Genomic DNA, 23755 nt, shown 5'->3' with positions numbered 1-23755 from the left:
CACCGCTCCCGGCTGCGCTCCAGCCCCGCGGCGCGGCCGCCGTAAGGGCCCTCCGGTGCGCTGCGCCGGCAGGGGGGCGTGGGGCGAAGCAGGAGGGGGAGGGCCCTGCCGGCGGCACAAGGCTGCGGGGCGGCGCCCCAGCGCCCCTCAGCGGCGGCCGCTGGCAGGGCGGCGCTGCCGGCTGGGATCGCTCTCCCCGCGCAGGGGGAGGCTGGCAGCAGCGCGGCCCCGCCTGCCTCCCCCGCTACGGCTGCCATGGAGAGCGGCGAGCGACAGGAACTTGTGTGGCTGCCCGCAATAAAGATGGCGGCGACGCGGCGTTGCCCGCGGGCGGCCGCTTCCCGCCGAGGGAAGGGGGGAAGGGAGGCACCGCCCTCCTGCCCGCGTACCCTTAGCAAAGATGGTGGCGAGAGGCGTTCGCGTGTTGAAGGCAAGGGTCAGCACTGTGACGCGTTTAACTTCCGGGTGAGCGCCAGTAGGCGCCATATTGTCTTGTTCGTGAAGACGGGGAGCGAAAGAGGGGAGAAAGAGGCCGCCGAGCGGTAGCAACGGCGGCGCCTGCGGCGGGAGGCGGGGGAGAGTGTAAGTAGCGGGGCAGGCTGCGCTCGCCAGCGCTCCCGGGGGGCCGGCGGGCGTCGAGCTGACCCGATCTTCCCCTTCGCTCCTCCTCCTCCCCCAGCCGAGGCGAGTCGAACCGGGAGGCGTTGTGAGGGCGGCGTGGCGGCAGCTCCTGGCCGGGCGTGAGGAGCCGGCGGCGCCGCGCAGCAGCCAGCGGAAATCGCTGGCCTGGACGAAAAGGGACGACTCGAGCTCTTCGCCCTCCCTCCCCCGCCGCCCGGGTGCCCCACTGCGCATGCGCGGCGGGGGCGCGGGGGGACGAGTGGCGGCCGGCGCCGGGGAGCCCTCGGGACCCCGTCCCGCCCAGCGCGCATGCGCCGCCGCCTCGCTGGGGGTCCCTGGTGTCCGCCGGGGCCGGGTCCCGTTACCTGCCAGTGCGCATGCCCCGGGGCCGCGCGGGGGGCCCGGGGTCGCCGGGCGCCGCCTCTGCCGGGGGTGAAGCGGCCGCGGGTGCTGTTGGCTCTGCGGGGTGGCCGGGCAAGGCCCGGGAGGAGCGCACGTACGCAGCGCGCCGGCGGCGGGAGCGCGCAGCTGACCCCGGACTGCTGAAGGAGCGCTGCTCGTTGTAGGAAAGCAACGCCTCTTAATGCGCAGGGGAGAATGTCTACTTATTTAGCCAGTAACCTAGTTAGGAAGCAACACGTGCACCAGGATTTCGTAGTTGACTGTGGCTTCTGCAGATACAGTGTCTCTGTGGAATGTTTGTGCTGTTTCATGGATTTCCTGGCAATTCTCATGACTTTGTTCCACTGGAGGGCTCCAATGAACTGAAGTTAACAATATCATCACACGCAGTAACGTTTGTAAGATACCTGAACTTGGTTCTGCAGCTTGGCAAACACAGGGTGTTTCTAAATGGATGCTTAAACAGACAACGGGTTTGCAAGCCTTTTTCCATTAAGCATTTACCCACACAGACTCTCGGTACTTCTGTAGACAATCCCTCAAAGTTCAGTGTTGATCTAAACTTTGATGGGATGTGCTAGGCTTTACGTTTAAGGATGCGGCCACAAAAATGGTCGGTGGGCTGGAGCATCTCTCCTTGTGAAGACAGGCTGAGAGAGTTGGTATTATTCAGCCTGGAGAAGAGGAGGCCCCAGGGAGACCTTATTGCAGCCTTTCAATATATAAAAGAGGCTTATTAGAAAAATCGAAGCAGGCTTGTTACCAGGTCCTGTAGGAACAGGACAAGGGGCAACTGTTTATAAACTGAAAGAGGTTTTACACTTGGACATAAGGAAGAAATTTTTTTATGATAAGGGTGGTGGGACAGCGCAGTAGGTTTCCCCAAGAAATTGTGGATGCCTGAAGTGTTCAAGGCCAGGTTGGATAGGCCTTTGAGCAACTTGGTCTAGTGGTAGATGACCCTGCCTGTGGCAGGGGGGCTGGACTAGATGGTGTTGGAAGGTCCCTTCCAACCCTCAGCATTCTGTGTGCTATCCCAGCTGAAATTTGCCAAGTTTCTGAAACAAATTACTATACAGAGTATTCAGCCACCTTGATTGCCCATCATTTCTTCTCTTAGGGTTATACTTGTAAATGCTTATATGCAAACAATATTGAAAAGCGTGGGATACAGGGAGCAAGGGATGCTCTGAAGGATTTGTTTTAAGGCCAGGGGTAAGCCACATTTTAAAGATGAGGAATGGTAGTCTTCAAAGCATAAAGCATGTCTACCAGCAGACAATATTCAAGCATCTTTTTTACAAAGACAGGGTTACAAATAACACGCCAGTCCATCTGAAGTCCAACTGGAGTAAGAAGCCCCTTTTGAATTCTAAAGTCAGGCTCTGCTGAGGGATGGTGCCTTGGAGAGGTGACAGATGCTGCAGCTCCCCCCCTGATTGTAGAACACAATGGGAACTGGGAGCCTCAGCTTTGTCCAGGGACAAGTCACTAACATTACCGACAAATCAGTGGCAAATCAGAAGACCAGGCACTGATTTTTGTCTGAGGCAGCAGCGACCCTTGTGTGTCATCTCTGCTATTATGCCATTAAGAGACTTCCAGTGTTGTCTTTTGTCACATGTGCCATGCAAACTCCTGCTCTGAAAGAGTGGTTTATCCCCTTTGGGGCTCAGAGGTATTACAGGGCTTAAGAGTCCACAAATTTAGCATTCTGCAATTTTTTAGTGGACAACTCACCATATAACCTGTAGTGGTAGAGGGGAGTCTTGACCGTGTTTGGTTTACAGTTAGGTGCAGGATTATGGAAATACATTATGGAGACAGGAGTGTCCAGTCTCCCTTCTCATGACTGAAGTAATGATGATCATAAGTCTGCCTTTCGCAAGAAATAATACTGTGGGTAGGTTTTATTAAATGTTTTTACTTCCATCACTAGCTGATATCTCTTCCTTAAATGATAACTGTTTATCATTGGGGGTAGTATCTGCTCATGACCAGCAGGGAGTAGTTGTTTATTTAGTTATTGGTACGATTCCTTTTTTGTGCACAGCATGTTCATCAAGGAGGAAGTTGCAAATGGACAGTTCACTTCAGAAAAAAAATAATGCTGCATTACATGGCTAATTGAAAATTTCACATTGTGTCTTCTAGTGGAATGATTACATGCAAAAAATAATCAGACCAGACTCCCCCCCGCCCCCATCCCCCCAAATCCAGTAGAGTTTTGACTCAAACTGCCAAAATTACTATGATGTTTCTGTATAGTAAATATTTTAGCAGCAGTTTGGTGCTTTATTATACTCAAAGTATGTGTTTGGCCTTATGTCTTAGTAATATAAAAAAAAAAAGCAAATGATACCTGAGTTGCCAATATCTGGTCCTTTTGTTCTTTTGAAAGTGTTGGCTTCAGCTTGGTGGATATGTAGATTTAAGTTTAAAATAACAAACCTTGGAAGCTATACTGCTTGAATGACTCACTGAAGAAGTTTTCATAGTACCTTTTTTTTTTTTTTTAATTTGGCCTTTGTTCAGCCTGCTTCATTTTGGTGACACTGTAAATATTAGTCCGGCATGCTGAAGCGTTAACCAGGTTCTGGAAAACTTTGCAGATATCATACAAGCTGTTTTCTTCAGTTCTTTTTCTGGTTCTGTCTTTTGGATCTTGGTTACGTGTTTGGAAAGCCTGAGAAAGAATAATTCTCATGTTAAAAAATGCAGTGGAGTAATAAAGTTGACTTCCAGCATTCTACTAATATACAACTGTAAATGGCCTGGAAGGATTTTGCACATTTTTTGACTGGACATCTTGCTAACAGATCCCAGGAGGCACATTGGTGTAGCTTCTGGTTCTTGGGAAGAGAACAGATGCATGGTATCTGGGCATTAAATATCTGTACCAGCTTAGGGTGATGTCTCAAGTGATGCATAGAAAGAAGTGTTTTGCCAACTAAAAGTGGGATGGGTAAAAGACAGTAGCAGTCAAGATAGTTACTTTAACTGTTTTTACTGATTTTTTGCAAACTTGGCTCACCCGATAAATGTTTCATTTTCTAACCAGCAGCAGAGTATAATACAGTCCTAATTTTTTTTTTCTCCAATAAAGTGAAAGCTGGTATGTTTTAGTTTGAGTAATGGTATACATTTGTTCTGACTGAGTGAATGTGTGTCTGCAGCACTTATGTAGTGACTTCTAGCATTTGTTCCTACATGGGTGCATAGATTGCAGTGCTTTTCCATACTCCCAAATCTTTTCAGTTGCAGAGGTGTTCTGACTTACCTGGGTCTCCTACATTAACACCACCAACTGATGATTCTTGTGGTACTCTTCCTGCATTAAATTTTTCTTCTTGGTGGAAGAGGTCCTTTGGGTGTGCAAGGCCATTTTTCCTTTGCATGTTTCCTTTCAGTCACACCTGTTGTGTACAGATTCTTACAGTAAAGTATTCCTTATTCCAGTGACGCAGTCATGGAAGAAGTGCTCAGTTTACATTTCCTTACGGTTTGGAGTACATTGAGATAGATACTCTTGGAGTTTACACAGTGTGTCCTTTATTGACTTTGGACTCCAGCTCAGTTAGATGTCAGCAATACCATGGGTGAGCTGCGCTGTGTAATTCCTTGGGAGAAACCTGTGAACTGTTGGGGTTGTATCCCTAGGGGTTTTATCCCCCAGTCCTTCCAGCCTCATCAGTGAGGTCTATGCTACCATGACCCTGATGAAGCAATAGCATAGTGGGAGGAAGGCATGGGAGGAAACGGCTCTCAACACTGTTGAGCTTGAACTCTTGGTGGCATTGGTCTGATTCCTGTCTTTCTAACAACTGCTTTTGCTCCAGTTGTTGTGAATGTATGGTTAGATTAATGCTATTTGCAACTGAATGGTTTCACAAAATTCATCATGGGAATTCACCGTAAGCCTTAAGTCAGTGTGCTAAAACTTCATGGAGTCAATATCAGCTACCTGGAATGAAAGGAAAAAACCTTACATTAAAACAAGGTGCTTGCACAAAAGATCAGGAGATCAGGCTGTTCTTTTCAAGGACCTCTGCTTCTGAAACATCTCTATTTTCCTTTAGGTCCACCTCCATAGCCTAAACCTATATGGGACAGAGAAGCTCTGCCCACAGATTATGTGGTGCTTTTGAGATCCTTCTCAAGGTGTGACGTGGATGACTCCCTGCAGCCCAGGAATTCCACAAAGAGCATCAAACAGAGACTGATGTACCTTTGCTGCTTGTGTTGTCTTGACCTCATGCCAAAAGATTGCCTGGCTAGTGACACTGATTACTTAATATTAGTTTGTTTCAAAAGCAGTATTTGCAGTTTATTACAAACGAGGACTCCCTACCTCTTGGAGTCCTTCCCTCCAGCTGCTCTGTAGACCTAAAGATAGTCAAGAAGTCATGGCTGCAATGGCAGGTTATCTTAGAAGAGATGGAACATCTGTTTTTTTACCTAGATATCTGATCTATGAATGGAGTATTAAAAAGAGTGTGTTGTCTTTAAACACTGGGGCCCAAAGACTGGCTGTGTAAGGGTTCTGAAAGTATGCATGATGTCCTGCGATTTCAGCTTTGCTTATTTAGATAGTGGATACTTCTCTGCTAAAATGCAATGCCTGTTTGGAAGGCCTGCAAAACAAAATCTTTGGTTGCCATAAGAACTTCTGCAGCTGTGTATTAGAGCTCAGATTGCAAGTAGAACTTGTTGGGCCATCTCATGTAACATATGGACCTGCTGTTCAGGGATGATGAGTAACATCAGAAAGGTGATGCATCAGCCTCTGTTCTGCATCAGAAAGCACTTGTTTATTGGCTCTGGTTCTCTAGGCTCCAGAATCACCTGTCTAGTCTACCTGTCTACAAGGTTGAGTAAACCAGACTGCTAGATTGTGAGCTGGAGATCTGGTCAAATGATGATGTCAGATGTAGGAGGTCCTAACCTTGATCTGTTCAGCTTGACACAGCAGAAGACGCCTTTTACTTTCCTCCTTAGCGACAGCCCGAGTCTTAGGCTGTCTTCTGATTTCTTGGAGTTGAGGTAATCTTGCTTCTAACAAATAACCCTATTTAATTTCATCTTCCAAAGAATGCTTGTTTTTCATGGCCAAGTTATTTCACTTCCATGAATTTCCTGGGACAAGCCATTCAGAATCTCCAGATCTTTTCTTCTGCAAAAGCTGTTGATCTGTAAGGTATTTTGCATAGTTTGGATGTTGTGTGACATTCATACTGGGCAGAAGCATATTGTTGCAGTGGTGGAAGGTTCTTGGAAGGAGCAAGAAAGAGTCTGCTAGATGTACTCGTCTGGCCAACTAGGGATGGTGGGTAGTTGTCTTCCTCATGCTTTTCTGTAGCTGAGCTAGTTTCCTAAGTCTCAGTGCTTCTTGTCTTTGGGCCATCAGCATGATTTGGAGCAATTCAGATTATCTCTTAGCTCTATTTTATTTAGGGGCAGATTTTGCTTATCTTTCCAGGGGAAATTTCTTGGTATTTTTCAGTTCTGCTGCAGCCAGTGTCATAAGGTGTGTAAAGGGGATAGCATCTCCAGAGTGACAAGTGGGCTTTGTCTTTTGACATTGATAGGGCTGAGCCTCACTGCCTGAGACTGCTCCTCTCCATTGTTGAGAAGTGTGAGCATAGTTACCTCTGCACAAGCGCTGTTGAACTGGATAACAGATTTTATGAGCTTATGCTATGAAACTGCTGAGTTGGAGTTGTCTGAGGAATCTGACCGAGTCTGCTAGAGCTCAAGTTCTTTTGGTGGCCTTGTATAAAAAAATGGATCCATCTTTTACATCGGTGGACAACTAAGTACGGGGGCCTTCACCAAGTAGTGTGCCATTGGGAAATCATCAGGAAGCCATGCTCTACTTGACAGTGGCACTCCTGTTGGTGTGAAGGTCTGTAATTTGCTTCAAGGTAACTATGTTTTGTAGGGAGTACTAGGGGGCGTTTTTTAAAGGTGAGCGTATGAATTATCATTCAAAGCTCTGGTTACTGGTAAGTAGCTTCTATTTGTATCCTTTTCACCACGTGTGGTGTGTCTGGACACATCATACAACTGTATTGGAAGGTATCTTATTTTGCAGATAGGAAGGTTGAAAGAAATACCTTTTTTTCCTAAAAGAAGAGGTTAACACTGAGATATAATCTGTAGCTGAGATGCACATCACAGTTCAGGAGTGGAAAGGTGCCTTTTAAAATATCTGTTCTTTCTCTGTCTTAACCTAGTATTTTTTTGGGTAAATACTGAAGTATAGTAGAGAGTTTGACACCAGCTTTAAATTTTTTTGAGTGCTGTTGGCTGTCAGAGGTTGCTGTCTGCTGGGAAACAAGGTAAGTCCTATCTGTGCCACTATGTCAGCTTTTATTGACAGCAGGGGAGCTTTCACCAGCAGTCCTCTCAAAGGCGACACATTTTAGTACCAGTAACTTGCTACAATAAAACTTCAGCATATCCTGTCTTTGAATAAAGTTCAGTAGGTCCAGCCTTTGAATAGGAGTATCTTTTAGTTTTTTAAATACACAACAGAACATATTTCAGAACATATTTGCTCTTAAAAATAGCAAAATTTTGAAATGCCACAGTAACTTTTTATAATCTAAGTACATGTAACTGGAATTAAATGTGAATTGATGGGCAGTTTCCCTCATGTGATTGTATTTCAGTACAAAACAAAAAGAATCCTGAATTGGCTTCTGTTTCTTCACTGGTAAACAGATTTTTAATAGATTCAGGTTCCTGTTCTGTGATCTGACATCAGTGAACAGCTCTTGAAGCACCAATAAATGTTCTTTTGTTTATTTGTTTTTGCTAGAGAGAGAAAGCAGAAAGGCTATGTCCAGTTAAATTGGGGAGCAGAATAGCTAAGTAAAAGAACCTTAACCCATCGTCGTAAGGGATGGTAGTATCTGCATTCTCCTTTGCAGGCAGGTACCTGTAAAATGGATCTGTTCTTTGAATCTCTCTGCTTTTCAAAACCTCTTGTATGCACAGGTGACATCAGAACCAGAGTGTCTTAGTGTCTTCTCAGTTGATATACTCCTTCTGTTAGTGTCTTGCTAATGCATGAATTTAGTAGATTGTAGCTAGTGTTCATCTTCCTTCCCCACCCACCCTTCAGTGGAGAATAAAGCTTGTTTCACTGCGGTTTGGATGCTCTGTTGTGTATTTGGCCTTGTGTCACTAGCGGGAGGTAGGCTTAGAGCTGTCTATTGTGTTAGGTGAAGCCTCTTTCTTTGAGGTGATGCTGATTTGGGCACTTTGTAAGAAATTAAAACTTGTTTATAATAAATGTGGCAGCATCCTAAGTTAGTTTTGGCAATGCAGATTTTAATTAGGTGGGAGAGGACTTTGATTCTCTTTTTTCCATTATTACTACTTGATGTGTCTCAGGAAAATAATGTTTGCTTCTCATCACATATATTAGTACAAGACATTTCAGCTGTTTCAAGCTTTTTAAAGTTACTGATTTGGTGGGGGAGAGGCATTGTTTGTTGGTGTTGGGTTCAGTCCCCCCCCCCCAGTATTGGGGGTGAATCCCTTGCAATGAATTTAAAATTACTAACAGCAGGGTACATTTTCTTCATTGTGTTTTGTGAGTTCTTTTAGAAGTAGTTTGTGCCCTTTCTAGTTTATGGGACTGAGGTTCAAAAGTGTGATTTTGGTAACTCACATCTGGTTTGTTCATTATTGTGAGACTTTCCTCTGTTTCTATTTTTGGCATCTTTGAAATAGCATCAGTAGCAAAGGAAAATGTCAGGATGTCTGATGGGACAATATTGGGATTCTGTTGAAAAGTTCTTACATACTCTTCTCAGCAAAGTATCACAAGTGATACACAAAGTCATGTTACTTTTATGTAAAGAAGAGTAACATCAAATAGCTTACATGCATGACATTTAATACATGTGTCTGTATATAAGATTTATTTAGTTATCTTTCAGAATATAACTTAAAGAGCTAAAGCAAGTTTGCCTCTGAAACTTAAAAGTGGATGAAACCATTAAGCACTGCAGTGCTTAGCAAAACAATTTGTGAAGACAATAAACCACCTTTAAATGCATGTAGCCTCCTTGTAGTAAGTGAAATTTTATATCAAATACCTTTTTTGTGTTTACTTTATACCATTTAGTGAAGACTTGGAAAAAGTGCAGGAAACCCAAGCGGGGAGGGAAGTCTGTTTCACAGAAGGTAATGATGTCCTGCTGTTTCAGGTCACCATATAGATAGAGGCCTTACCTCTTGTGTGCACTGGCTCTGAGTAGTGCATATTAAAATATATCATTTAGTTTCCAATACTAAAAGAATCTGAATAAATGTGGTCTTCTCTTTTAGTCAGTGTATCTTGAGGTTAGTTTTATAAACATTTTAAGGTGCTAATTTTGTTCCTTCCATACCCCATTCCTGTTTCTGTCCAAAAAATCGCACAACAACAAAGATGAGTTGAAATAAATAGAAAATTAGAAATAGTTTTGGCCACTTTTCATATGATAATTAAAAAAGGGTGTTTGCATATACGGTTGCATGAAGGAAGTGATGTAGTTGTTTAAGTATTTGTGGAGTACATATTTCTGATTAGTAAAGTTTTTACACTGAATTTGGTAACAAATCTGTGTACTTGAAATCCAGCATGTTTTATAGTCGCCAGCCTATGAAAATCAACATTTCTTCAGGAAAACAGTGAAAGTACAAATGCAATACAGAATTTAAAGCTTTCAAATACAGTTCACAGACTGAAGTTAGCAGTTTCAAATGGCAGTGATTTTAAATCAGTCTGCTCTGGATGTCATAAATTGCGTTAATAAAATGTTGAGGTTCTTCAAGGTTTTACGCAGTTGTTGCTGTCTTGTCATACTTTTGTGCATCAAAATAGAAATCAACTCCATGTTTTGACCTCTTGCTTTGCACTTCCCAGCTGATTTCTCTCCCCAAAATAGCAATAATAAGGTGAAATAATCACTCTGGAGAAAATTGAAGACTCTAGGCCATATTATATTGCAGAGTCATGGATAAGCAGCTATGTATGCTAACAACGAAAACCTGACTGGGTTTTTTACTGTGGCCCTGAAGCCAGCTGGCGGTGAATGAAAGTCTCTGACCTTCCAAACCAGAATGGCCACGTCCTAACTGCCCACTGGGTGCCAGGTTTGTGCTGACACACAAAACATGCTTGGGAGCAGTCTGGAGGAGTGCTAGGTGGCTTGGGTTGCTGCTGCTCTCTAATGGGCAGATGGTGGAGTCCTTCGGCACCACTTCCCTTAGGAGTGCAGACTTGGCCTTGGTGTTCTAGGGCGTGATAACTTGCTGAAAGGGAAGCCAGGAGGGGAATGAATGCTGCTGCTGCTTAAATTGACTGCCTGTGAATTTAATTCTGTGTCCCTTGCTCACTTTTTCATATACCAATTGATACAGCAGCAGAATAATTTCTCTCCCCTACAAAAAGAGTTGAATTTATTTCTTTGAACATCTTGTAAAATAGTAAGGTAGTTGCTATGTTGGGGGCAGGTTATACAGAGGACATCTGGAGGCATTTGTTAGCTTAGACCTTCTTACACTCTGAACTAATGTTTCGCTTTGCCCACAGTGAGGATCAGGGCCTGAGAATAAAGAAAAGTCTAGAACACTAAACATCTTTTTCAGTGCAGAAACTGTGAGAAACAGATAATTGATAAGCATTTTAACAGGTACAAAAGTTTCTTATAAGATAATTGTGTGAGCTGAAACATGTAAAAATCTGTAATGTCCAAGAGTTTAGGACTGAGATATAGCCAGTCCAGTAAAAATAAATCTCATCTAATCCTATCAAGTAAAAACTGTGTGTAGGAGGTTCCAATTCAGTTGACTTTGTAGAGGTGCTCTTAATATTATTACACTTACAGAAATATCAATTTATCTTATGGAACTTGGAAAATTTGGGGGTTTGGGCATTCAGTTATATGCCCAAGTGTCACTTATATTATTGATGAAACAATTCAATCTTCTAAATCTTTTGCTGAGTTTATTTTAGTGAAATTTCACAAACTTCTTCCAAGGTATGATATATTTAGGTAAAAATTGCTACCATATTTTACTGAAATATATTTTTATTATTGCTAGTGTGATTTGACAGCTGGAAACGGAGTGGCACTGTGAGGCTGTGCAGCACTCTAAAGGCTAGTGGTTAACTTGAACTGCAGTTGTTAACAATATTGTTCTAAGATGTAAACAGGTTTGACAATTGAAAGAATTTGGATTCTGTATGGAAAGATGAATGGAGGCTAGGAAGAAACAGTTCCCTTTTTCTTACTTTAGGGTGAAAATGGTATGTGAGGTTAATTCTTCATGCTTAGTGTATGAAATATTTATATATGAATGCTTGGAGAGCTAGGTATGGCAGGGCCAGGTGAAACGTTGCATTAAGTGCATTATTAGCCACTCAGACTGAAGTGGTATAAGAAAGTTAATGTTCTAGGTAAAGATCAAAATGTAAAAAAAAAAAGCTCACTGACTTCAGTTACTATAGGTTTTGATATCATAAAGATATCATTGAAATGGACACACCACACACACACCACACCACACCCCTTAATTTGCAAGAAAAGATAGTGAAAATAGTGAAAAGTAGGTTTGGTCCAATACTCCCCCCTGTTACCAAAGTTGCTCTGGTCTTGTTTAAAGCCCCCCCCCAAGCTTTTGCAACTGAATTTTTCCAAGCCATGCATGTGTAATTTTTGTACTAGCTTGAATATAAGTGGTCTCAATCTCAAAATGAAGGTGATCTACATTTTTTCAGATGCATACTTCTGGCAAATCTTATTTTTCAAAATATGAGCTTGCATTCATCTCTGTGTGACCCAACACAGCATGATGTTATGTACGGCATTTTTTGTTGTGCATTTTTGTAGTGTGATGCTCTCTTCCTGTGCAGTCATGCAATTATTTGTATGAACGTATAAGCACTAAGCAGGAGATCCCTTTGCAAGCAGGATCCACTGTAATTGCTGCTCTTCCATCTACTGAAAGCCAGCTCTGTGTGGCTGCATGCGTCCTACTCGGAATGGTTAGGGTTGTGTTGCTGGCTGAGCCCCCGAGTGGCACTGGCTGCTTGGAGCTAGCTTCCTCTGAAGTGGACAGGCTGTGTTCATCTGTTCTGTATTGCACTTGGCTGTGAGCCACAACTAGGTCTTGTGGGCTGCTCCTGTGACCTCAGGGAATGAATTTTTCTCGTTTGGTGTTGTTTTTTTTTGGGGTGTCTGAAACAGCTTACATGGGTGACTTTTTTATGGCATAAAATCAAGGGTTATGTGTTGAGTGCTGTGAGGGTGTATCCAGTGAGAGTGGAAGGCCTCTTGAGAAGTTGTTAACAGGCTGGGTAGGACAGAGGGAGTCACGGTGCAGTCTTACCCATAATGGTGTTTGGGAACAGTTCCTGGAGTGAAGTGTTCCCAAAACTGTGCCCAGGCTTTGTCTTCAGATAAGCTGTTTGGAACAGTGTAGGTGGCCGCTCTCTGTTCCTCTGTCTGTAGCAGGTTAGGTGTACACAGGAGGTACAAATGACCGGAATCGGTATGCCATTATAGGCATACCTACCTGGTGGACTGCTGTGCCTCATCAAATTCTTGCAAAGCCGGTCCTGGAGCTTCATGTAAAAGCAGGCTGTGGAGCTCCCGTGCCGTCAGGTCCTAGGGCTGCTGCTGCCTGCTCTGTGAGGATATACAACATGGCACCAAAAAATGTTTCTTGCAATTCTAAAGGACCATGTGGTAAATGTGTAATTATGCGGAGATACTTTTTTCTTTCTTAGATTTGAAGGCATATGTTACCTAGAAATTACAATGAGCCTCTACAGTGCATAAAATGCATGTGGACACCATCTTGTACCTGTGCAGTTCTCCAGTGCAGTCATTAACAATGTTTTACCATTCAGTGATTTTCCTTTGTCTCGCTTCACAGCCTTGCATGGCACTTGTATAGAAAAATACACATTTTTCCCCTAAAATACAAGTCAAGGATATAAGTAATATCTTCTATATTTTTACTTACTTTAAATTGTATTTATTGACAGATGAGTTCTTGTCTTAGAAACTTGTGATATCTCTCCTTGAACGTCATTTTGTAGTTAATTTCCTTGCAAAAATACAGAGAAAGCATACTAGGCTTCTGAAATCTTACAGTAATATTTTCAGATATTACTCTAAAGGATGAACCATGTCCTCCAGCTTAAAATATTAAGCCAGCATTGCTTCAGCTTGCTTTGCAAGGCTTAACTATATCTGCAGTTATGTAAGTTTCAGTTATGTGATATTTCATGGGCATCTATTTAAACATACAACTATTATTTTTAGTTGAAATATAGACTATATAAAGACTTAAAAGATGTGGGATCAAGGTGGACAACCTTGGCAGCAATGGCCTTTGAACCAACAGCAGTGGATGCAGTCATTTCAGCACCAGCAAGACCCAAGTAAGTATATAGAAAGCTTTGTGGATTCTTTTTTTAATCTGTTGTCATTTGAATTTTTGTAACTTTGTTACAGAGCATGACTGACAGTTGGTTTTTTTTGTAGCTGCTCTCAAGATAATACATTTACGATGCTTTTCTGAACAGCTAGAAAGAATGGAAAACATATATTGATGTGTTTTGACATAGTTAATATTTAATATGCAAAATACAGGCAAGCAACCTGAGTTATCCTGGACGAATTATCAACATTTTACCAGACATACAGATCACTAGATACATTTAGACCTCATGTGGTTTTACAGAATCTATATCCCTGTCAGTTCTTTAGCCAAGCTGAGTCATTTATTTGTTTGAGAAAATCAGCTTTTTATTCAGTGCCTTGTGGCAGAAGTACTAATGCAGATGTATACACAGAAAAATTCTCACTGGAAGATTAGTATATTTGGGTTTTATGGCAGCAATGGTGATCCTGATCTCTTGTTTGGATTTTTTTTCCCCACCACAAAAAATGAAATATTTAAACAGTAGGACATAATATACTGTAAATTGAGAGTGAGGTGACAACAAAAGTATCAAGAGAAATACAGAAATGGATAAAGAGAGTGGAGGCATGTATTTAATATGCAGGCGGAGTCATCAGGCACACTGATTTTACATTGCTTTCTGTCACTTCAACTTCTGTAACTTCACTAGAAGAATTTATTGCCTGACTTGGCAATAAGCAGAAGACATACTAGTGTCCTCGTCTTGAGAGTGCAATTTATTTACTTACTGGTAGGAATGCTGGTAAAGAAAAAATGGGGGGAGAGAACTGGTAACATAAAACAGTATTCCAGAAATCAGGGGTTATACAAAGATTATACATTCCAAAATGTAGTTTCTGTGTATTTCTTACGCTTGAATCTTCATGAATTTAAGACTATATATATATTTCTTGCTGATACCAAAATTAGTTCGCTTATGAGAAAAGTGTATTACTACCGCCCATTCAGTGCTAATGTGAACCTAAAGTAATCTGCCTTATGGCATTTTGAACATATGCAGAGAAACTCTACTTCAGCAAGTATGCACACTGACATTTGCTTTCAGTTTGGTTTACTGTACACTGTGAATGAGTTTAAATGGTGCTCATGGTACTTGCTGAAGGTAAACGTTGGCTGTTTCTCTTGAGCAAAGAGACATGTAATTGAGAAACAGTGTTAAACTTCTGACATGTGAATATTAACCTTTTAAATTTCCTATGTTTATTTTAGGCCAGATTGACTGGGCTGCATTAGCTCAAGCATGGATTGCTCAGCGAGAAGCCTCAGGGCAACAGAGTGTAGTGGAACAACAAGGAATGATGCCAAATGGACAGGATATTTCAGGAATAGAGTCTGGTACAAACAACCATAATAATTTTCAGGGGGATCCCAACTTCAACAGAATGTGGCAGCCAGGTTTGTTTTCCTTCCTATTAATTCCTTTTTTTCATGTAATGATTTTTTTTTTTAAATCAGACACTTTTGGGTGTGAATATGCCCTGTCCCTCAGGTTTCAAGATGCAAAACTTCCAATAGCATCAATTAATTAACTGAATATCAGAGCTGCTACTTTCCCATCAGGTGTTACACAAAATGGGTAACAGTACAGGCACAGATGTCAGATAACACAACTCAGTAATCTCTATATAAAATAAATAACTTGGTTTTATAATATACATGCACAAAAGATTTGTCCTGCCCCTGAACGTTGTAGGAAGGTAAAGTGTGAATTGCAGTCATATATTTATTTCCCTGGATCTTATTTTTAAATCTTACATGTTTTATTGTTTATCCCACTGCACTAGGAACAACAGCACTGAAGGCAACAGGATGCCTCAGAATTAAAGAGCATCTGTTGCCCTCTCCTGAAGTGTAATACCTGCTTCTGGCATGATCTTGACATGTAGAATGAGTTCACAATGTAACTGGCAGATGCTGACTTTAGGTATCTTAAAATCATGAAAAAGATGAGCGAAATTCTGTGTGTAAAATAATGTTTTTGTTACATTTGACATACGTAGTATTTGCCCTTTTTTGCTTATGTATCTGATTGTCATCTGCATAAGTTTTCGGTTAGTGTCAGTTAAAGCTGGTGGAATGCTTTTTTTTTTGTATCGATTATTTTCAGCTCTTTGTAATGTCCTCAACAGTTCAGTTTCGGCTGAAAATTCATTTTCTTTCTAAGACTTCATATAAAATAAGCTGGGCAATAAGCATGGGGTAGAGATTGGGTATTTTTGGCTAAGAATTTTTCTGAAATGTTTGTTATGTCACCACACTATGTTTGAAATGTGTGAGCAAGGTGGTTAGTACGCCTGCATGCATGCCTTCTGTTATCTTGGTGAAGACAGCACTTCATGCTTGATTCTAGTTGTGATTGAAAGAATAACATCTCCAGTTTTCACTGTGACTATTCAGATGTAAGTGCAACGTTTAATAAAAGTAGGCTTTAAATGTCATTGGTGGTTCTTACATCTGCATAACAAAAGGGAGGTAGCCATCAGATTTCACTTGCCTGCACTGGGCTCTAAGTTATTTTAGCCACATGTAAGAATTTTTACTTTATATTTCACAGTACATAGAATGTATTCTAGCTGTATTTCTGTATAGTAAGTAGAGGTTTTCCACAGAAATACTGCATCGTTACTGGACAACTTTGTTTTTCTTATAATCCTGTGGTGATGAGTTCTTCCTCTTACACTTTTTTGTCTGTGAGGTGAACTAATATCATAAATGGTGGTTGTAGCAAGTCATCACAGAATGGTGAAAGTGAGGAAAACATTTTGCTGATATTTATAAATGTTTGGTGCCCAAGCTCACCTAGAAAATACAGAACAGGAAAACATCTTAGGTCTAGGAGTAAGAGTAATGTAACACCTTTTTGTTAACAAGAAACAATGTACCAATGCTTTTCGTTATCATTGGATATATTGGTCGAAGAATATGTTGTTTTCCCAGGTTTTGGGACACTAATAAAGACTGCTGATGCAGATAACAGCCTAGCTTCCTTTAATTTGGTCAGTGTCGTTCTCAATGTATAAAAGTAGTCACAGCAGATAAACTAAATCATAGCATGCATGGGTAGCCAAAGTTCTCTGTACATATCTACTCTGTTTCTACAGAGCTTCATCTTTCTCCATATCCTTCCAAGTTTCTTTTTGGATCCAAAAGTCCTTTATGCACCACTAATAAAAAGCAAAATGGCAATCTGAAAACCATGCCTGTAACTAGAAGACAATTAATTTTGAAGGGATTCATGTTCCACAAGTGAAAACAGCATCTGTTGTATGCAACTTGCAAGCTTTCAAGTCAGTTAACTTGAAGTAAACGGGGCTTTTAAATAGTGTCAAATGTTAACCCATTACAAACAATAACTCTTGTAAGCTGTACTTAAAGGATAAAGGATTCTGTACTTTAGAATATTTTAAGAGCATTGACTCTTGGAAAAAATTTGATTAATCAGCTAAACATGACCTAGGAGGAAGACAGTGAGAGCGAAATGAGTGATACAGTCTTTGAACATAGAGAAAAAAAAACCCACAACAATGCAGCACAAAAGCTATGTTAACCCTCTTTAGTTGCTATAGTAATGGATCCAATTATGATGCAGATGGTGGGAAGGATAGTAAAAACCAGAAAAATTGAAAGAATCATTAAGGGACTGGTTGGAAGGTAGGAATTAACCTCAGTGGTATTAATTTTGTTACTGGTGAGAGTTACAAGGTAGTTCTGTCACAGTTTATAAATACCTGTTTAGTAGACATAATTAATAGACTGATTTCCTATGAAGACAAAGCTTATGGCTACATCAGCTATTAATTAATTCCTTAAACACTTTTCACCCTTATAGCCAATTGTAACTTATGTTTGATGGCTTGTGACTGTAGCTTATGCTAGGACCTCTACTGGATATTGAAGAATCCAGGAAATCATCCATTTTCAAGACAGAAGATTTTGGAAAGCAAGTTTCAGTGGTTGTGCTGCTCACAAAACCATTTGCTTTCCATAGTAGGTCTTTTAAGTCTACTATGCAAAGGAATAAAATAGCTCATTACCTTGAAAGTTGAGAGGTAGGAGCAGTTCTTTAACAGTTTACACAATTTGTAACTGCTGTGGCGGATTCAATATCACTAGACATTTATAAAAAACAATTTACAGCATGTCTGTTTCTGTCCAGTTCTGTCCCATCCCCCCCCTATTTTAGGTCAGCTACAGCTATTTGTATTTCCTTCATTTAGTTGAAGAAATTATTGAGATAGTATAATACAATTTGTAGATTGATTCTTCATAATTTTATCATCTTTGTTGTTTTGAGGAACCTTGTGATAAATACAAGAACACTGAGTGATTGGTGGCTCCTGTAAATCATACTAACTTGGTATTGAATTGTATTCTAAATCCTAAACAGAATGGGGAATGCCTCACCAACCCCCTCACCCACCTCCAGATCAGCAGTGGATGGCTCCAACCCCAGGTCAAATGGAAATCGTTCCTCCATCTGAAGACAGCAACAGTCAGGACAGTGGGGAATTTGCTCCTGACAACAGGCATATATTTAACCAGAACAATCACAACTTTGGGGGACCTCCTGATAACTTTGCAATGGGGCCAGTGAACCAGTTTGACTATCAGGTGAAACATATTTGTTGCTTTAATATTGTAGACGCGCAGAGTCCCTTCCGTGGATGTGTTCCTCTAATATCATCTAGCGGCGACTTTCATTCTTCAGTTCTACAAACATCTACAGAATCTGTTATCTGCTAAGATACATTTTTGCCAAATACTTTACGGAAGAGACTTTAGAGTTTTCAATTCTGTTCTGAGGCTAAAGGGCTTTTTTTTCTATACTAGTAATTAGAAATGGCTGTTGTCTGCAATATTAAAATGGATCACTGTGTTCCAGTATATAACTTAACATTATGTAGTCTTGTGTTTATAAAAAAAAAAAGGAGGAAAAAAAGAAGTTCAGAAATAATACTTAAATACACTAGATAATGTACCATAGGGAACAGTCCTGTGTTTACAGGGAGATAGACTGGATGATCCATTGATCTTTTCCATATCTATCTACTGTGATTCTTCAAATAAACAATGGTATTTCTAAAAAATTCACATAATTTTTTTTCTTCATTCTAGCATATAAATTGCATAGCATAATAAATCTGTAGGTGGTTTTAGCACTAATAATAGCAGGGTGCATTGCACAAATCTTTAAACACAAAAAAGTTTGGGATCTTCCCCCTGTTTTTAATATTTTTCTTTCAAAACTCTTGATATAAATGACAAACTATACCTTTTAAAACACCTACCTCCTGTTCATAAACAAACCTGAGGGAAGACATGCAGAAATGTCTTCTATGTTCTGGCCTAGTTTTCTCTGTTATTAAATTCTCTTGATCAGCAGTATTGTTAGGAAGTGAACCAATTTTCAAATACACTAGTTTATAATTACTTTATTTACTGTTGTGGGATCAACTCTTAAAATTAATTTCTCTAAATGCTACGGAAAACTTGTTTTGCAGTGAATAACAGAGGGATGCTTGACCTGAAATTGTAGTGGAAGAGTGCTGTTAGCACTAGTGACTTAAGTAGTCAATAGAATATAAAAAAAAGTATTTGATGCCATAGCTTTCTTCCTAAACACTCTTAAATAGTTTTATTAGGTATTTCTGAGCAGCAAGTATTAAAACAAAAAACCCCTCGTGTATGCCTCAAGACTTCTGACTTCTGGATTGCATACAGCTTGCTCAGAACCCAGAGTCTGTAATAACCTTCCATATTTATGCATTTAATAGTTTATTTACTAGTAAAAGTACTAATAACATCTGTGAGTAATTACTGGAAAGTGCACAGTGCAAAATTACTTTTTAATAAAAGCTTGAACTTTTCATTTTTATCCTCATGTTGCAGTTAAAAGGAAAGACTGATAACATAGCTAGACTTTTAAACCTTCATTTTGTATACTGTTCATTTAACTGCATGCGCTGATGATAAGCTGGCAAGGAACTGCTGGAGATAGGTGATGATTATAGAAATTAATGTTTAGCACAATGTGAAAGGAGATTGGCTGAAGCTCTTTCAGCTTCATTAGTATCCCTGCTTAAATCTAAGTTTAGTCATTAAATATTTAAGGAAAATTGTTTCTTGGGGACCACAGAAAAAAAAATTGAGAGATCTCAGTAGCTTAGAAATTGTGGATTCCTACTTGCATGGATTTCTGTAGACCGACTTGCGCACATGCTGTATTTAGTGTTACCATGTGAAGAAAAATAAACTGCATTACTCTTTCAGCATGGGGCTGCTTTTGGTCCACCTCAAGGTGGATTTCATCCACCTTATTGGCAGCCAGGACCACCAGGGCCACCAGGTCCACCAGCACCTCCTGCACCTCCTCAAAATCGAAGGGAAAGACCCTCATTCAGAGACAGACAGCGTTCACCTATTGCGATGCCTGTGAAGCAGGAGCCTCCACAGATTGGTACATGTTAACCACTCCTTAATGAAAAAACATAAAAACTGTGTTTTAAAAATAATTGCAAAATTTGAAGATTTTTTTCATTGTTTTCTTCTAATATATAAAGTAAAAAAGAAGGGAAAGAAAAGCCATTATAAATGTTTTTCTCCCCACAATCAGATGTATGGCTTATTTGGATTGGAGTAGAGTGTTTGCTTCTTTTTTATGTTTTTTTTTAAATCTTTTTTGGAGAAGGTTTTTTCTTCTTACAAAACTATAAACTTTGCTTATGTAGATGCTGTGAAGCGTAGAACTTTGCCTGCCTGGATTCGTGAGGGCCTGGAAAAGATGGAACGAGAAAAACAGAAAAAATTGGAAAAAGAGAGGATGGAACAGCAACGTTCACAGATGTCTAAAAAAGAAAAAAAGGAAAGTGAGGCTGAAGAAGGGGATGGCCCACGGTTACCTCAGAAAAGTAAATTTGTAAGTAGAAGGGTTTGCTTTTGCTCAGGTTTGTATTTCTGTGAAGGTATCAACTTGTTTTGGTCTCTTCGAAAGAGAGGCTATTTGTTCCTGGTTATCTCTTTGTTTCTGTTGCTTAATGTAAGGTTAAGCTACTGCTTTGTTGATATTTACTTGGTGTTTTGAAATTAATGTCTGAGAGGTAAAAGTATATTATCTGATCTGTGGTAGCAAAGAAACAGTGATGAAATTGGGGTTTTTTCTTTTCTGCAATTAGGGAATGTGCATGATCTTTGAAGGTTTGAATCCTAAATCAGTAGCTGAACAAATTCAGATGCATGTATTTGCTAAATTGAGCCCATTAGGAAACCTTGTGCTGTCTTCACTTTAGCAGTTATCTCATTTGTTTGCAGTTCTAAGTACCTGTCTGGCAGTGAACTGACAACTATGTATTTTCCTCTCTTGTGTGGGTAGAGGGGTACCTGCATGTTTATTAGGAGGGGAGAAAAGAAAGGGTTTTATGGTAACTGTACTACAGATTCCAGTACAAAGTAAATGAAGTTGACTACCATAAATACCTTGACATCTAATGAGCTTGACACGTAAGTGTTTCCTGAAGTGTATGATGCTGTTCTTGTAGGACAGTGATGAGGAAGATGAAGATGCTGAAAACACAGAAGCTGTAAGTGTTGGGAAAATCAGTAGGAGTCCATCCCCGGCTCCCCAAGAGGAGCAGAGTGAACCAGAAATGACAGAAGAAGAAAAGGAGTATCAAATGGTATTAGTAATGTAGTTCTCACTAAGTATTTTGGTATTCTCTCTTTCGGTTCTAAGTATTTGCTCATATTTTTGGGACATAGTGAAGTAAAACACTTCTCCTCTGCCTGATACAGTCAATAGAGGTATATTACACATCATACAGTAAAGCAAAGTTAGAGTTGCATGTCTCTTTATAATGCTGTCTTTCTCATATAGACAAGGATACAGATTATATAACTCATATTTAGCACAATAGTAAAAGACTGTAATGACTGTAATCTTTACATTACTTAACTTGTCAAATTTCTGAAAACTTACAATGCTTAAATGCAGCCATCTGAAATCTATGCTTCAACCTCAGTTCCTGTGAAAGGGAATTTAAGAAGTTTTTTCTTGCAAGCAAGTGCTAGAAACCTAAGTCCTAAAGACTAGCAACAATTTCACTGTGTCTGCAGAAACCTTGTACTTTAAAATCACAGTTGTATGTTACTTATACAGCTGAAACCTTGTTATTGAAGACCCTGAATTCTAAAAAGTTCTGTGAATATATTTTTATAAAGCACATGGCCAGACTGAGAAGCTTGGAGGACTAGCTACCAACATTTCTATTTTTGTAGTAAATACATAATTATAATACCGTATATAAGTAACTTCTGATTATTTTTGCAGGATTGGGGTCAGTGAGACAGCATACCAGACAGAAATGTGCTCTTTATTTTTTGAAAGAATAAATGGGATCAGTCTAAGTACATTTCTGATTTACACACTCATTTGTTACATCATCTTGGACATTGGGATCAGTGTCCTGTATAGCTGTGTGTAATACACATGGTTACAGTTCACAGTCAAAATATCAACTCTTGAAAGTTTTGAAATCAGGTCAAATTTAAACAGTTTCAGACTTAATGTTTGTTTGAAGTCATGTTTGTTGAAAGAAGTCACTAAATAAAATGTTCTGGAGAGCACTTTCATAGCCATCAGAAGAAATGAACCTCCATGGATGTAATTTGAATGCAGCATTTATTAAAGAGGTTTTGGCCTTTACTTGTATGTACAATTTTCTTCAGATGATGCTGACAAAAACGCTGCTGACAGAGATTCTCTTAGATGTCACAAATGAAGAAATTTATTATGTGGCCAAAGATGTTCACCGTAAAGCAACTAAAGGTATGCGGGTTCTTTTTTTGTTTTTGTTTTGTTTCTTCTGTGAATATTCTATATTTGCATGTCTCTAGAACATTTAAACTCCATAGTTATTCCCCAAGAACAATTACAATATAATGCATCCAGCTTGGTAGAGTTAAAATCCAGTAATCATGTACTGTTGTCCTGTGCAGTGTATTGTGAGTTACTTCAGTTGTTCCATTTCTCTCATACAATTCATTTTAGTTAAAACGGTACTTGTGTGTCAATGGCTCTTGAGTTGTAGCTGTTTCTTAATGCTGTCATCTTTATCTCAAGTTCTTAGCTATTCAGCAGTGAAAAGAGATGAACTTTGAGTCCTCAATTAGTAATTATTTGCTTTCACTATTAACATGTATTGTACGTACTTAACAGATTTTTTTTTAACATAACTGAGTTAATCTAAATATGTAACTACTGAAACTTGGAAAATTATGTGCAGATGCTGTAACTTGGAAAGTGATTTATGAGTATATAGGTTTTTTTTCTGTTCACTATTAATTTGCAGTTAAATTCTAAATCTTCGTGGTCAGAAAATCTAGAAGTGGTTTTAAATGGATGATGCGTTTTTAATGTTTCTTCTCTCCCTCCAAAGAACAGCAATAGTAGTAGATTTAACAATACCATAGACTCATGACTATGAAATCGTGGCTATTTGTGTTAACATGTTGTTCCTGTTGTTGATGTGATACAAAGCTCCTGCAAAACAGCTGGCACAGTCCAGTGCACTGGCTTCCCTCACTGGACTCGGTAAGTATGTTCCTTATTTTTGAGAGGGCTTAAAGGGGGAGTTTCACTCTTGCCTTGCATTTCTAGAAATTGCATTTTGAAACTAGATCTTAATTGCCCAGGAGTTTGGGCCACTTTCCAATAACTTTATCATTATCAGCACCTTTGTTTGTTCCACAGGTGATACTACTGATATAAGTGGGATAGGTTTTGGAGTAAAGGACTGGTTAGCGTGAGTTAGTGTATGACAGTCTTGCCCTAATTTTGAAAATACATAAAAACTTTAGATAAATTTACTTTTCAAAGCATGACTGTTTCAGAAGCATACTACAGTCTTCAGAGAGAGGAGTACTGTGTTATATTTTTCTCCTATTTTGATCCATACAAACAAGAAGGGAAAGTTGATAGAAGAGTAACATGGAAGTCTATAAATAAAAGTATAATGTTTAGAATTATTATTTTATTGCAAAGCTACATAAGCACAGAGGCTCTCATATCATATATTACCAGAAAGAACACAGGAAAAAGGTTGAAATTCCAGTTTGAGACACAACAGCAAAAGATTTTTCCCAATATGCTTTTTATCATCTAAAGCATAATACAGTAGTCAGTGATCAGTTACATGTTTGTTACGTGGAATTCCAATGGATTAAATGGAACGTTATCATCACA

The 23755-nt window shown here is 39.9% G+C and overlaps 1 protein-coding gene across 2 annotated transcripts in view; it reads left to right on the top strand.

Moving 5' to 3' along the window:
- Positions 1–434: 434 nt before the first annotated feature.
- PNISR (PNN interacting serine and arginine rich protein) overlaps positions 435–23755 on the top strand; it is a 28465-nt gene continuing 5144 nt past the window's right edge. For both annotated transcript variants that reach the window (XM_037390837.1, XM_037390836.1), the window contains exons 1-9: positions 435–582; positions 13356–13474; positions 14728–14913; positions 17906–18129; positions 19789–19975; positions 20247–20434; positions 21054–21191; positions 22240–22339; positions 23051–23104. In XM_037390837.1, coding sequence (XP_037246734.1) covers positions 13387–13474; positions 14728–14913; positions 17906–18129; positions 19789–19975; positions 20247–20434; positions 21054–21191; positions 22240–22339; positions 23051–23104 — 1165 coding nt within the window. In that variant the 5' untranslated portion in view covers positions 435–582; positions 13356–13386. The remainder of the gene's footprint in view (positions 583–13355; positions 13475–14727; positions 14914–17905; positions 18130–19788; positions 19976–20246; positions 20435–21053; positions 21192–22239; positions 22340–23050; positions 23105–23755) is intronic.

Source organism: Falco rusticolus, chromosome 6 (genome assembly GCF_015220075.1).
Source record: "Falco rusticolus isolate bFalRus1 chromosome 6, bFalRus1.pri, whole genome shotgun sequence".
NCBI lineage: Eukaryota > Metazoa > Chordata > Aves > Falconiformes > Falconidae > Falco > Falco rusticolus.
Note: the sequence above shows the minus strand (reverse complement) of the source record. Positions and strands in the feature narration are given on the sequence as shown.